Source organism: Parasteatoda tepidariorum, chromosome 3 (genome assembly GCF_043381705.1).
Source record: "Parasteatoda tepidariorum isolate YZ-2023 chromosome 3, CAS_Ptep_4.0, whole genome shotgun sequence".
NCBI lineage: Eukaryota > Metazoa > Arthropoda > Arachnida > Araneae > Theridiidae > Parasteatoda > Parasteatoda tepidariorum.
Genome location: NC_092206.1, coordinates 100,995,819 through 101,012,291, shown reverse-complemented (window position 1 = coordinate 101,012,291; position 16,473 = coordinate 100,995,819). Strand labels below are relative to the sequence as shown.

The window sequence follows — 16,473 nt, the reverse complement described above, 5'->3', positions numbered from 1 at the left end:
AACTAGATTAATTATTTTGTTGTTCAAGTTTACAAGTTTTAAACTCCAATGAAATGATCGATGAAAAAACCAAACTTAAGAAATTAATTCATAACTAAATGTATTTTTTTAAAATTTCGTAAATACTTTTCTCGTACAAGCAATCGCAGAAAAAATAAATTTTTTTGAAACTGAATGGCTGTTGTAAAGGCTACATTTCGAACTGCAACACCGCTCATCTACTAGAACTCTTGCGGTTCACAGAAGAACATTCTGAGGTGTTTAGAAAATATAACCTTAATAACGATGAGGAAATTTTATCAAGTTCTTCTCGTTTGTTTTAAAAGATTTGATGATGAACAGTGGATCATTTAAAAGAGTGTTTATTACGCATAGAGCGACTCAACAACAAACAGAGTGTATTAACTTTACATATAAATAAAGTAACTTCATTCGCATTTTCTCTCTATGGAAAAAAATAAATAAGTTTATTGCCATGAAATGTAAATTTTTATACGCATTTTTTAGAATTGAAAATTGCCTTGAGTGAGAAATGCATTTTATTCTAACTTTTGGTATTGTCTTTCCGAACTAACTTTAGTTTTTCTCATAGATGGAAATTTTAAAGGAGGCATTATTTTTTGCCAGTAACACCATCTCAAGCATTTCAATAGGAGTTGCATCCGCATCTTTAATCCTGGGGTATATCCTCGCTGCCTCGTTCTATTACATTCTCAGGGACTACGGAGTGCCCCCTGGACCGACAGGAGTGCCTATTCTGGGATGGTGGCCATTTGTAGTGAGTGAGCACTCTCACCTGCAGCAGCTGGAACTGAAGAAGAAATACGGTGACATTTTCAGTTTCAGAATCACGGGTGCACTCTACATAAATCTCGCCAGTCAGAAAATGCTGAGGGAAGCCCACATCACTAGATCGGACAACTTCAGGGAGAGAACGTCCGGCTTCAATCTTCTGGCCAGAATTCATGAAAGCGGTGACTAATTTTCATTCGTTAATCAATTTACTAAAAAATAAGCTTCCTTAATTAGAGACAAAGAACTTTTTTTATGTACTTATTTCATTCTTAAATCAATATAAATTGAGACAAATATCTGAATTTAAAAGAATGATCTTCATTAGAAAATATAAAATGTCCTTTTTGACACAATTTGAGTTGACAGAGCTTTTCAAAATTATCTGTCATAAGTTAGACATTTCTTACTATAGGAGAAGGTTTAACATGTGTTCTTTATTGTAAATCTCATTTATAAAAGACTCGAAGTGTTTTGCTATTTCTATTAAAATATCATTGAGGAAAAATAGTCTAAAGCGTTCATTTTTTTTTTTTTTTTTTTTTTTTTTTTTTTTTTTTTTTTTTGCACGCTCAAGGACTTAAAATGACGAAGATGTATAAAAACTGCAGAATGGAATAAATGGATTGGAAAATAATAAACAAGAATTAACATTCGATAATTTGTTCGAGAATAATTTGCTGTTAAACTTGCAGGAAAAAAAGAGCATGTAGACCGCTCAACAGGCCTTAAAAATGCAACTCCAAAGTAGAAACTAAATGTGCTAAAAGGGCAATATTTGTTTATAAACTTAGGAAAGAGTTTTTTTTTTGTTTTTTTTTCAAATAATATCATCCATTTCGTTACTATTAACATATTGACAAAATATTCTGACATAAAGCCACAATAATTGTATATTTTTTGCAACAAAATATTCTGCATTTTTGTGGAAAATATTGACGTTTAAGAAAAAAATCCACGATGATAGCTGAGCAATTACAGATGTTGATGAGCGGAACAAACAGATGGCTGAACCTCCTATTTTTTTGAATGAGTGGGGAAAAGAGTACAACAATGCTCTTTCACGCGATATATTTTATCTTATAACCGTCATTGAACAGCCGACCCAATTTTTTTGGGCTTACGATTACTCATTTTCAACTTCGTAGCCTTCATCATTTTGAACCCGATCCCGAAGGCAAGGGAACTTTTGGATCAAGTATTGGGAGAAATTTCCCTTCGTGGAAGACGTTTCGATGAAACTAACCCTCGTTTACTAACCCTCGTTTACTCGAAACTAACCCTCGTATCGTTTACGATACATGGAGAGGAAAACCATAGAAACATCGTACAGTTAGCCTGATGGCTAAGGGACTCTTACCTATGATCCGTCTACCTCTGAGGATATTTTATGTCAGCAAGCCGCATGCGGAATTCGTATCGATCAGCCATCGCTGGGATTCGAACCGAGTTCAACTCATTGGAAGGCAAACGCTCTATCCCCTGAACCACCACGGCTCTTACACGATATATGAGAAGTGTAGGAGTACCATTAGTCTGCATTTAATAAAGAGAAAACAAAGCAGGCTCTGTGAGTCAGTCAATGTCACCCCATTTTAGTGAAATGAAATAAAAATGTTTAGGTACAGTGCACACAAAAAACGGACCACCCTGAATAGCCTTTGATGTAATGATCGGATTTGCATGTTCTAGAACTCAATCTTTAGGACCCAAGGGGGTGACCTCGAATACGCTAGTTAATAAGTGCTAATTAATAATATGCTTATTAATAAATTCAGACACTAAAAACCGTACTTTCTCAGAATAAACATATCACTTTTTTTTCGACGGATTTCTGATCCCCCAAAATATAGGCCCAATCTGGGGAAATAGGATCCCAATAATTTCGTCAGAAGTTTGGAACCCCCCTTTAGTGTTAATTTTACCCTTTCTATGTATTTTTCTGTCTCTCGAGAACTTTTAAAATGAAAATTCAAAACTTTCTGCACTCAATTATCAATATCATTTTTCCAAAGATAATTCTATGCTTAGAATAACTTTTAATAAATATTTATTATCCTTCACTATAATATTTAAAAATGGTGGAAACCTTTTAGAAGTGTGCCATTTTTGCATAATTTTAAAGATTATAATTTTACTTTGCCGAATTACAAAATTTGAGCGAAATCGTATTTTAAGCATCTGACTTTCTTGAAAATCAATTTCTCAGTAATTATTCAACAAATTTATATTTTACCAAGTAAAATTAATAATATGCTTATTAATAAACCTTCTTTAAAATGATGCATACCTTCGAAATTTTTTCGACCATTCTTAATAATAATAAATAATAAATTTTTATTAAAAGTTATTTTTTGCATGGAGAAATTATCTTTAGATAAACGAATTTTATAAATGAGTGAAAAAAAATTTCAATTCGCTAAAAAAGTTCTCGAGATATAGCGAAATACTTAACAATTAAAACTAACATTAAAGGGTTCAAACTTAGGAGCGCTCTCCTATCCTACTATTGGAACTATATTTCCTAGATTGCGGCTAACTCCTATATTTTGGGAGTCAGAAATCCGAATCCGTCGAAAAAAGGGTATATTTATTCAGAAAAAGTAAGCTTTAGTGTCTGATTTCGTAACTTAAAATATCGTCTGCACTTATTAATTAGCATAGTTGTGATCACCCTCTTGAGACATTAAGATTAAGTCCTATAATATGAAAACCAGATCAATAGTTCAAAAGTTATTCAGGATGGTCTGTTTTCCCCCCACTGCGTATTGATGTATGTTTCCAGAACACTTCGTATTGATTGTTGTAGAATGGGAGCAAAATGTATTGGCAGACTGATTCTTAGATGCAAAAGGGTTTTCAAGCTATATTCCTCATTCCTAAATGCAAATTCTGTTTTTTGTCATTCGAAATTATGAATTGAAAAGGTTAGAAACTTTTTTATTCTTCTCATTTAAAAATATTTTCGGCAATTATTAAATTAAAGTATACAAATTACAAATATTAGTTAAAATATTTTATTTGAGTAAATGAGTTTTCTGGCTAAAATGACAAAAAAACAAAACCTTTTGAGACATTAACCAAAAATCAGCTTAAAGCAAGCTAATAAAAAAAAATTTAGTTTCATAATTAGTTAAACAGATTAGTTTTTAAAAAAAACGTCAATGCACTCAAGTCTTTAAATAAGAAAGTAGCAGAACGAAGGCAATGAATTCTGCATTAGGGCAGGAGCTTGCAATACAAAGTGAGTAAAACATAAATAGATAAAAACTAATATTAAATTTTGATTCATCGATCGGATTTTTTGATTATCTCAATGGTGTCAAATTTCAATTATGATATTTCATTAGTGTTGCAGAATAACTAAGTTAACAATTCTGGCAATCAAAAAATGCTGTTTCAAAATCTGTATATTATCAGTAATTCTTTATGATACTACAGTAAAGACAGTTTGAAAGATAACATCTAAAACAAAAAGTTCTACCCAGAGGCAAACTGTTTAGTACTTATCACTCAGTAAGCGGTGAAAATTGCAACAATGTCTTACTTGTCTAAATAGCTTTTAGAACGCTGGATAAAAAGTATACAAAAGCACAATTCAAAAATAGTACTTTTTATACATGAAATCTAATGTAATAAAGAAATCCAATCAAAAAATAGACAATTTCAATAACAATATATTGAATAAATTAAGGAAAGGATATGCATTTATAAAAAATGTAATAATTTTTTGTCATTGAGCTTTTCAGTTCAAAATAAAAAACTTCTCTGAGAACTATTCTCTACTTTCACAACAATTTTTTTTTCGGAAATCATAATTCAGCTTTTTTTTCAGCGCATACTCCAGGAACAAATTCATAATATTAAGCATTCACAGCAACTCATAAACTTCAATGTCGTGACTAAGTGTAAAGAAGAGCGATCACTTAAGATTCAAAAGCCGAAAAAAAAAGCTGATCTCAAGCATAAGTTTCTCCATTTCCCCTCTCCCGTATCAACTGCATGAGAACACGCAACTTTTTACTGAGAATGTTTTTGCAAAGGACCCTCTTCTTTTTCCAATTGTAGGTGTGCCGTTCTCGAGAGGGGAGAAGTGGCAGACAATTAGAAGATATTTTCTAACACAATTCAGAGATAGGGGTATGACACTCTTTAAAGAGAACACAGCAGACACAGCTGATGAAACTGTCCTCAGTCTTGTGGAGGACCTCAGGAAGAGTTCGAAAGAGCCCTCCGTCGACATACTCAACCTTCTCGTGGATAAAAGTATTCTCATGATTCGCAACACTTTCTTTGGATTCAACACTCCCGTTACTGTGAAAGATATAAACGTCATCCAAGAAGAATACAGACTGGTGGCAACACTCCTTCATTCCAAGAATATGCTCTTGCATGGAAACTTTGCAAAGTAAGTTTCGCTTTATTTTATAACCATCATTCAACAATTTTTATGGGTTTAAGACTGCTAATGTTCAACTCCGTAGCTTTGTAGTTTTGAGCCCCCAATCCAGAAGGACAAGGGAACTCCTGGATCAAATAGTTGGAGAAATTTTGCCATTTTTGGGCGTCTTTTGGATGGCCCTAACCCGCATTTTCGTTACATGGAGTGGAGAACCACGAAAAAAAACCCATAGTTAGCCCGACGGCAAGGGGATTCTAACCCATGATCCATCTACAACTGAGGATATTTTTTACGTCAGCACTGGGGTCGATGCAAGCCGGATGCGGAACTCGTATCGACCAGCCATCGCTGTGATTCGAACCCGGTTCCTGTCATTGGAAAAAGAAAGCTCTATCCACTGAGCCATCCCGGCTCTCACAAAGTAATTTTTTTTAACATTTTCTTTCTTTTTTTTCATAAAAAAAACCTGAGTTACTTATTATGTACCAGAAAAGAGTACTAACTTGATATGCACCGCACTCAGTTTTATCCGTAACACAAAAACTAATCACAATTCGGCATGTAAGGGAAAGCAGAACATATTTGGTGTACACTGTGAGTTTTGTTATTTTAGGCATGTTTAGGTAATCATTACGGACACTTCCATTTCTCAATAAAAATTTGGATACGAAAGGATTCATAAAGCAAGTTTAAAAATAAAGTAAAAACAACAATAAAATTAAAATGCTTAAATTTTTTATTACAAATACCAACATCTCATTATAAGGAGAAAAAGGAATAAAATTTATTAATTTAATACAGTAAATACTTTTGTAACCCTTCGAAAGAAATTTATCTTTACAGAATACGACGTTTAACGAATCGTAAATATATTTACACTTAATAAAAAAATTTACATTCAAAATTTAATCATGAGATTAAGTTTTGATCGCACTGGTATATTGACCAAAAAAAAAAATAAAAAATGACGGATCAATGATCATTTCAAAATGACGGATGCCACTACAGCCGATTATTCCAAAATTCAAAACTATATCAAAAAGAATTTAACGCATTTTAATCATTAAGTTTAACGTGCAATAATCAATTAGCGTTTATAAAGTGGTTAAATTTATTTTAATAACCAAATAAAATAACTTGGACCCATATAAATAAGTTAAACTGGAAAATTGTTTTTTCCAAATAAAATATCAATCAACTCTATAAGTTCTACTAATGGATTAATTAATTTGTAATTACGTTTACTATGACGTACGCACGTAGCACATATTATAGCCATAGTAAATTTCTGTGACATATTTCGTTGATCTTTGGTTCATTAATAAAAATTATATGAACCAAATTTTATTTTAAATTTCCGTTACTGCAATAATTCATTCTTGAATGTTTTTCACCAAAACGATTTTTTAGCTAAAGAGTCAATGTTTTAATTCTTTTAATTTTCGTTTCATTGTTTTAAATTGCATTTGTTGACTGTTTTTACATAAAAATTATTATATAACTAAATAAAAATGCAGGGTTTTTTAAGAGAGGAAAGAAATGGGGAAAAAAGGCGATCACATTTTACCCAAAAGCAAAATGGTTATTGTCGATTTTTTTTTTTTGGAAAAGCAGCTTTATTGTGTTTTCCTCTAGGACATTTTTAACTGCTAATACTAAATCGCTCGGTACAAAATTTCGCAAACATAAATGAGTGCAGCTCAAACACAATCTGCGTAAATTCTTTTGATGACTGAATAGACATTGAACAGCCAATCGAGATCAATCTGGTGGGTACAATGTCGTTTGAAGGAGATTGTAAGCATACACCCGTTTCGGATTTTTAGGTTCATACATGAAATAAGACTAAGCTAGGCATTTTTTCATGAATGAATCATTTATATTGTGGCAGTCTTGTGCAAGTCATTGGGTATGTTGACAATGGATTCTTTTATCCCTAACTGGTGATTAAAATGTAACAGTCACTCGTAAATGGCGCCTAAATATTTTTTCTCAGTTACCAATAAGTGATTGCGTCAATGTGGGTATGTTTAATGTAACAGAACTGTTTTCGCTTTCACTTTTATTTTAACATAACTTATCCATATTAGTTTTTAGCATGATTCGAATAAGTATCTTTGCTCCTTATTTTTGCTTTTTAATTCAGAAGTTACTTTTTTTATTTCAATTAATACATATTACCAACATTAATTAACCATCATTGTCGTCAATGATAGTATGACGATTTCTTACGGTTGATCTCGACAAATAATTACCTTTACTCCATTTCTTTTGCTTTCCAGTACATAGCTTACTTCTTTTATTTCAATATGCATATATTACCTTAATTAGTTAAGCATCATTGGCGTGATTAAGCATCATTGGCGTGGATTTTTTTATGTTTCTCCTAAAATAATAAGTACCACTTTCCTATTAATTTCTGCATTTGAATACATAAATATTTTTTTCTATTCCATTACCATCGGTTTTAAATAAGTAATTTTTTAAGAACACGTTTATTATAATTAATATAAATAAAATAAAATCGCGTGGTATCAGACAAAGTATAAATTTGATGACGTACATTACGTGCTACCACGTAATATTCATTAAATTTATCAGACATAGCGAATATGAAAGAATTAAATATACAACAGTTTTGCAATAAATTTTTTTCTGTTCAAAAAGAGCTATAAGCTAGCAATTATCACTGATGTTATCTATAAACTATGTGAAAAATTGAATCGTTACATTTAAAACAATGTCAAACGCTTAACCAATCAGAAAATTCCATTTCGTTTTTCGCTCATCCCGGTGAAACGGTTTTTCGTAGAATGTTCCTCCTCGTGCCTTGAACTATCTGTATGCCAAGTTTCATAGCTTTCTGTCGGATGGTTTAGGAGTCTATAGAGGACAAACAGACAAACACACATTCACTTTTATATAGATAGAATTATTTTTCAGGTATTTTATTTTTCCCTGTCTGCCTTCCTTCAGAGAGGCGATGAAACTTCATTCAAAAACAAAGAAAAGGTTTCAGAAAATGATTGACGAACACGGACGGACATTTGATGAAGATAATATTCGAGACATCATCGATGCATACATCCACGAGAAAAATGAGAGGAAGTCTAAAGGAGATGATACGTATAAATACTTCACAGGTGACATTTTTCATTTGCTATTGCAATTATACGTTTCAGATGATGAACATAATGAATGTTTAAAATAATATTAAGACAAACGTGTTTGAGATAATGAACAACAGCTCAAAACGCGTTTTCTAGAAACTGGACACAGCAAAAAATGGGCTTTTTCAATGCCAAATGTAACAACTAAGCGAGGAATTTCATATTTACTTTTCCGTACTTTTTTAAACACTAAGCATAACCATTAAAGAGTTAAGTTTCATACTTAGGGCAGCTGGGATTATCGCTTTGAATTCAAAATCTGAACTGATAAAATGGCTTTTGAAAACCATTTTATCAGTACTTAATTCTTACAACGCAAATTTAATATTTATAAACTTATGATATTTGCTCAGTTCATAGTTCAGTTTGATCAAAAGAATTGCACGTTCTTTAATAATCATTTTTATTTCATGAATTATGTCAGGGAAAGATAGCTTTTAAAGGTCTTCTCTGACAGAAATTTCATTTTCTCTACGTTAACTTATTCAGTAACAAATTAATATTTCGGAATGATTTTTATTTTATTTTATTTATTGAAATGTATTTATTTATTGAACTTAGTTGCCAAATTTTAAATTCTATATAAAACTTGAAGTTAAAAGAAAATTTTCAAAAATCCCTACAAACTAAAGATTAAAAACTCAGTTCAGTAGAACACATTTTAATGATTAAAAGGACACAAAAATATTAATTACTTAGCATGGTAATTAAAAATATAGCCCGTGAGGGAAATCTCTTTACTGTCTGAAGGATAGCCCGATTTTTTGGAGGCCTGATTGATCTAGACTTAAATATTGCTCAAATCTGTAACTTCCAGCTCACATATACTTTATTTGAAAACTCTGTCAGAAGTCCTGAGAACGACATACTTAAGTATTTCTCTAATGTGTCAGAATTGATCAATAATTTAATATTATCTTCACTTGCATCATCGGGATAAGATAAACCACACAAGAATTCTGATTAATATTTTCTAAGTAATCCAAATGTGGAAAATTTATCTTCGGTAGCAAGTAATTTCTAACAATCTTTAGTGGGGAACGATATGTCTTGTTGCGAAGATAATTCAATACAATACCCAGTACCAGTAACAAAGTACCCATTAGCCAGGCACACTGGGACAAAGCAACATGATCCTGATTTGCCGAGCCTTCTGGACTATGCCATAAGGTGATTGCATTTAACTTGTCCAACAGATTGACAAGCATTTGCCAAACAAAAACCGAATTTCGTGCTATCGACAGTGAGCTCCAGAATTTATTTTTCTTCTCTATCCTTCAAATATAAGCAAGTTTTGTAAGTGGATGCCTTTACTTAAATAAAATAATGATATTTTTAGATGAAACATTAGTGAACAGTCTCCTACAGTTTGTTGGAGATGGAGTTGTGAATGTGTCGACCTTTGTGACCTTCCTCCTGATGTCTCTCTTGGACCACCCCGAGGAGCAGGAGAAGATCTACAAGGAACTGGTGGAGGTGTGTGGAGAGGACAGGAATCCAACCGTGGCTGATAAAAACAAACTCAGATACTTCAACGCGTTCCTTCTGGAAGCTCAGCGAATGGCCAATTTCATTCCTCTCTTTCCCAGTCTGGTATGCACTAGTAAGTTTAAATACGTTTTTAAATGAATTTTCCAATTTATGTTCTTCGTAGACGAATGCAGCAAAGCCTCAATCTGATCTATTTCAATAAATATAACAATATTCCAGATGCTTCTCAGGCACGGAATTGAAGCACTTGTTTTTATTTATAAAGTGTCACTCGTTTCTACAAAACAAGAACAAGTGTAAGAACATATGAAATTTCAGAACAAGAGGTAAGGCCAGTGATGCGTTGCTCCACGACAACGCTAGTCAGAATTCGGCGAATGCCACATGTTTTGACTCTGTACTCTAAAGACCATATCTTGTCCGTCTGTCTTCTCCTCTTATCGACCTGTCCGATGTTTCTCTTGCACCTAAAGAAATTCCTGTCCCACAGACGAGCAGCTGAATTCATTCCCTAACGTCACCTCTGTGATATGAATCGCGTATTTTTGGTGGAAACAAACAGATGAACCCTACTAGATTGTATACTTTAATGAAAGCTGTTTTGAAACATATTAGCAGACAGGGACTTGTCCTCTGTGATAATCGTATATTGGGCAGGTGACCTGAAATTTTTGATCATCTTTCCGAATAAACTTATGCACCATTTATCCACTCCAAAGGAACGGAAGAACTGAGTTATCCAGGTACTCGAAAGGGTTCGCTGGAAAACACTTTTATTTAAGTATCCATTATTGTTGCAACGCGATTACAGCAAAATGGTACTTCTGTGCTGTAATTATTTGTTTTTATTCCATTTAGTCAGCATGCAGTAGACTATCAAATAATTCATAAGTCACATGGAAGGAACACTCTGCGGTGTTTAGAGTAGATTCCTCTCTGTTTACTCAGCAAAATAAACGAGTTTGAAAAAACGTTTTGACCATCGATGCAAGAGTTTGTCTCAAAAATTCTCCCTACGCAGCGTAGAATTCGCTCTTGCAAGTGATGCTAAACAACAGTTTTTGTAGTGGCATCAGACCGACTTCAAACACCAAACCGGTTAGTTGAATTAAAAGGCCAGATGTGAAGAAAAAAACACTATAAATTCAAGCGCAAATTTTGTAAAACTATCTTACGCTACCTATATGGGTACTATTAAAGTGAAAGTATTTAAGTATCAAATAGGATATTAACAATGAGAATTTGGTACAATTAAATATTAAAATTTTAATCTTATTGAGCCGTATGAAGAAATCTATATGTCAATATAGAATACAAATCATCATAATCAACCTAACATTTAACCTGACTAATCTCAATACCACATGTGGTGGTTAAACCTAAACTATTAGTGGTGGTACATTACTATAAGAACTCTCTGGAAATAAAATACCAATAAATTTAGATAATTCTCAAATAGACTGAAATGAAAGACAAACATAAACCTAAGAAAACGTCAAATAAAGAATAACTTACAAATATTTATTCCAAGATAATAATCCTAAGAGTCACGCGCACTATGAAAAAATATGAAAAATAGATGACACGTATTCACACATAATTGAATTCACTCTCTGATTTACAGATCAATCATTTAAACTAAGGATGAACAAGGATTCTGAAGGCATTTTTATTTCAGGAGCAACAGGTGTTTTTCCATCACCATTTTTTTTCACTCTCACAGGGAGAACAGCGGTCGGCCTAGGCCTCCGCTACTCACCGAATCAGACAATCATCTGCCGTCTCATATTACTTGAAAGGGACGCTTCACACTGTCGTTGCCATCACACTTAACTCGAAGGATGAAAAATACTTCCTTCCCCAATTCTCAATATAGGTGTCTCTGTCCTCTCGAGTTGGAATTCGGCTTTCTCCTCTTTGCCGAGAAATCTCACCCGAAGTCTTTGAAATCTGAAGTTTTTCTTTTTGATTGTCACTTTCAAATCACTTACTTCAAATTGATTTGCAGTTGGCAGTAGATCATGGAGTGAGAAAAGTGTTCAAAGGCTTATCAGTGGTGTAAAAAATAGCAGATCATATTGTACCTTTAAAAATTAGTGTTACAATGTAACAGGTACCTATTTTTTGGTTGAATGCTAAACTATATAATGCTAATGCTAAACTACAATTTTTGTAATGGCATCAGACCAACTGAAACCTGTGTTTGAGTTAATTTTATTTTAAGTTATTTTAATGTATTTTAGTTGACTTAAAATGCTAAATGTAAAAGAAAAAGAAAAAAATTATTTGCCAATTTTGCAAATTTTGCCAAATTTTGCAAATTTTGCTATATGGGCCCCTATTTTTTGGAGATAATCAACGAAGAACACAATTTTGGAAACAGTAAAATATTGTAACGTAACTTACATAGAAGAACATGACATAGACTCCTCAATAATTTTATTTTTTGACAAGTTTTAAGAAGCATAGAAATTTGTTTAAACTTAAATTTTTTAAGTTTACTAGCAAGAAGGTTTTTTATACACTAGCATGAAAGTATTTTTTAAAAATATTAAAATCACACTTTTTTGAACGACTAGATCGTAGTAAGATTTTAAAAGAAGAAAAAAAAACATTTTTGCACTTTAACATTGGGTTATATTTTAAATTTTGTTTTGCTGCAAAGCAACAACTAATTAGACTTTGAAATTCAAGAAAACAAAATGCGTTTTAAAATAAGCAGGGAGTGCGTTGGAATAGAAAAAATTAACATTCGATAATTAGTTTGAGAATTATTAAAGGTTAGACTTAAAAAATAGCATGTAGGCCGTTCTACAGCGCACCGAAATCCAACTACAGAGTTGAAATTTATAGTGCTGAAGGGGTAATTTTTTAGTTCTTACAAAGGTTTAGAGTTATATTTTTTTTTTTTCAAAATTCCAGTTTTCTTGTAAGTTGTCGCAATTTTAAGGACTTTTTGTGAATTATTTCCTGCTGTTTGCATAATGACTATTTAGCCAATGTTGTATAGAAATGAATCTTCCTCGAGATCTTTATTTTATAAGCTCATGTGTGAATTTTGGCAATCTGAATTAACAAAAAAAAAGAAAGAAAGGAGAGAGAAATTAGATGTTGCCAGACATAAATCCTAACATTCACGTTGAAACATTTAAAAATAAAAGAAATCAAATAGTGTGATAAATATTTGATTTGAAATAAATTTCTTAACTAGTAAAATTGCTTCTTATTTATCTCTTCTTTTTAAGTCACATAATTTATATTCCTTTGATCTTTTTCTTTTTTTTTAAGTTTAGATCATTATTTTTCAAATTTGGGTATTCCTTACGATTAACATATTGACTAAAAGCTTTCAAATTAAACTAAAAACAATTGTAAATTTTTTTCAAGAAAATTTTATTTGTTTTTGTGGAAAGTACAGACTGAAATAAAGAAGGGATTGGTGAGAGCAGCAGATTTACATAAAAACATTGAGATGTAAATGATGAGAGTAATGATAACAGCACTCTTTGAAACTATGCTGTAAGATTATTTTTATCTTATCCAGTGAAAATGTTCCAACAAAATTCAAAAATTTGACGAGACGACTCAGTCAATTTACAAATCAGTTAGTAAGATTTGCTTTGCCAATTTTAATTCTAAAAACAAAATTTTCTCTGCCTCTATGAAACAATTTAATGTTAAAGAGACTAAAACTGTTGACTATGTATAAGTATAAAAATCCCTTACAGTGTGTTTAATTATGTGTTTTAATGTGTTGAGCAGAAGAGACGACTGTCGGGGGTTACAGGATACCTAGAGGAGCCATTACTGTAACCAATGCTTATGCCATCCATACGGATTGCAAGGTCTATGAAAATCCAGAAGTTTTTAATCCATCCAGATTCCTCGGAGAAGACGGAAAATCACGTGCAGAAACACCCGTAGCATTCGGTGTAGGTGAGTATAGTTTTAGTTTTACAACTTTTTTCTACAAATGACTGCCACATAAATATATTTCGCTTTAACAAATGAATATGTAATAAGACCCAGTCCTGAAAGCCTATGAGCCGAGGTTTTTTCTTATAATGTCTTGTCGCACGAGACATCCCATCCCAGCACGAGCGTCAAGCACTGCGGACACACAGGCACAAGGTCCCGAGTCACGACGACAAGCAAAGGAGACCTGCGAGCAGGTCCAACTCCAGGCCCATAGGGAGAACGGCACACAGCCGACTACAGGCACGGTCAAAACTAACAAGAAGAAAAAATGAAACGTAATGTTTAACTTTAGCTCTTTCAGCACTACTATATGCAGTTGACGTAACGTTTAATCAGCTCCTTTGTTGACGTAATAGCTAGTGAAATTCAATACTGAACTATTCCGATAATAACACGTTATTAAATTGAAGATTTACGATTAATTACTGAAATAGGAAGCTCTGCTCTTTGTTTTTTTTCCTTTTTTAAATTCGATATTTAAAATTTTAAAAAAAAGATCAGTTTATTTATAAAATTCATAATTATTATGACTTTATGTAAGAACATTTTGTTAAGATGTAAATCGTGACAAAATGTAGTTTGAAAAATAATCAACTATGCTTGAAAAAAATTTATAAACTTAGGAATACAAGTTGTGTTAATAAGGAAAAATATAACAAAATAAGGAAAAATAAATAAGAAGTAATTTTACTCGTTAATGATAATTTTATATAATTAACAGTTCTAATTGGAAACGGGTTTTATCACTCTCGGGACTTTTATACTATTAAAAATTTTGATAAATATATTAAGATTTATGTCTAATCTCTCTCTCTTTCTTCTGTTATTATTACTTTTTTTTTTACTTTACTTATCGTTTTTTTCCCCTTCACTTTTGATATCATGTCAAGCAGGAGCCTATAAAATAAAGTTCTCGGCAGTGATAAATTGTTTCTACAACGGTGGATAAATAATCATTTCAAAATTTTTAAAAAAAATGGAAAAAAATCTCAATAAGGTCCCTTAGGAAAATTTGCCATAGAGAAGCCTATGGTAATCTATGGCTACCACAGAAATTTGCATGGCAAGATACCATACGCCTATGGTTACCATAGAGATTTGTGTGGCAAAACCCCATAAGCCTATGGCTACCATAGAAATTTGTATGGCAAGATACCATAGGCCAATGGTAACCATAGAGACCTGTATGGCATTTATATGGCACGTCACCATTCTCCTATGGCAACCATAGAAATTTGTATGACAGTATACCATACGCCAAAGGTAACCAAAAAGATTTGTATGGCAGTATACCATAGGGAAAAGCTGATCTAGATCCCCACCAACGAAACAACAACTCCTATGGAGTCTTCAAAATTATCTTCCAAAAAAAATAAATATCCATTTTTTCACCCCGAAGTTAATTAAATTCAACATGTAATCCCACAAGGCATTCCTGGTGAATCTTTTCCGGCCTCCGGGTGGCCAATTTTCCCATTTTTGAGTGTTTGAAATTCGAATTAATTGTTGATTTAGGCGTAGAGTATCAGACCGCCATATTAACGTGTCATCCACTACAAGTGGAATCTTTCGCTAACTTTGGCTACTTATTTTAATATTTTTTCGAACTCATTCTTGGTCAAAAACATATTATTGCAAACGCTTATGCGATTATCTATCTGAATTTATTCAGTTTTTAATTTCCGGTGGTCTGGTACTTTTATTATCTATATCTTTTCAAAATATGTCGCGATTGGGTTTAGGTTTTCGCTATGTTAAATTTTGCCATTTGTTAACGCTGATTTTTTACGCTTTAATTAATATCTTGCTGTTTATATTATTATCTAAAATTTCTATTTTTCTTTCTCCCAACTGTTTCTGATTACACGACATCTTTCTTTTTATTTTATCCCCTCCCTCTGATTTTATATAAATTTTTAAAGTCACATCACTTTACCATTATTAATGGTGTTCTATTCCCCATAGCAATTTGTAAACAATCTTCATGATGAAAAACGCAGGTAAGTGCTTATCATCACGCCAGATCCATCATTTCTTTAATGATTAAAATTTTTTAATTCTTTTAACTTGTTCGGTGACAATTTCATTTTATTGCTGTCATATATCAATATCAAAGGCAGTGTTTACATTCTCATTAGTTTTTGATTTTAATTCCACTTAGGCTCTTGCAATGCTTTTTTACATTATCTTATATATATTAGGGCTTTATATTTTTATTTTGTGTTTAATTTTTGTTTGCCATTAAATTGTTTTTTATCATGTCTCTGTGTTTTACTATCTTACAACGAATATTTCTTATGTATCCACATATACTTGTACAATGTTCTGTTACATATTTATACATAGCTTAGGGTCATCACTTAACTAGATTTGCTGGATTACTGGTTGACAATTGTTTTGCTTCAATATCATCAATGGGACAGTCCCTGGCCATATCATCTGCTGCTGTTACCAAAAATGCGCTTAATATTTTAATCTTTCCTTAAGTTTACAACTTTTTCGTCATAGCGATTTCCTATACCCAATTAATTTTTATTTACTATCCCTGACCAAGTGTAAATTTGTCAATAACAATTATTAATTTTACCAATTTTAATCATGTCTTAAACATGTTTTGTATTTACCAATGTTTCTATATTG

General features: G+C 32.2%; 1 protein-coding gene across 1 annotated transcript in view; it reads left to right on the top strand.

Moving 5' to 3' along the window:
• The window catches only part of LOC107446492 (cytochrome P450 2B11), a 21,904-nt gene that overhangs the window by 1,170 nt on the left and 4,261 nt on the right, over positions 1-16,473 (top strand). Inside the window, exons 2-6 of the mRNA XM_043050094.2 lie at positions 593-974; positions 4,861-5,200; positions 8,138-8,337; positions 9,704-9,967; positions 13,618-13,791. Coding sequence (XP_042906028.1) covers positions 593-974; positions 4,861-5,200; positions 8,138-8,337; positions 9,704-9,967; positions 13,618-13,791 — 1,360 coding nt within the window. The remainder of the gene's footprint in view (positions 1-592; positions 975-4,860; positions 5,201-8,137; positions 8,338-9,703; positions 9,968-13,617; positions 13,792-16,473) is intronic.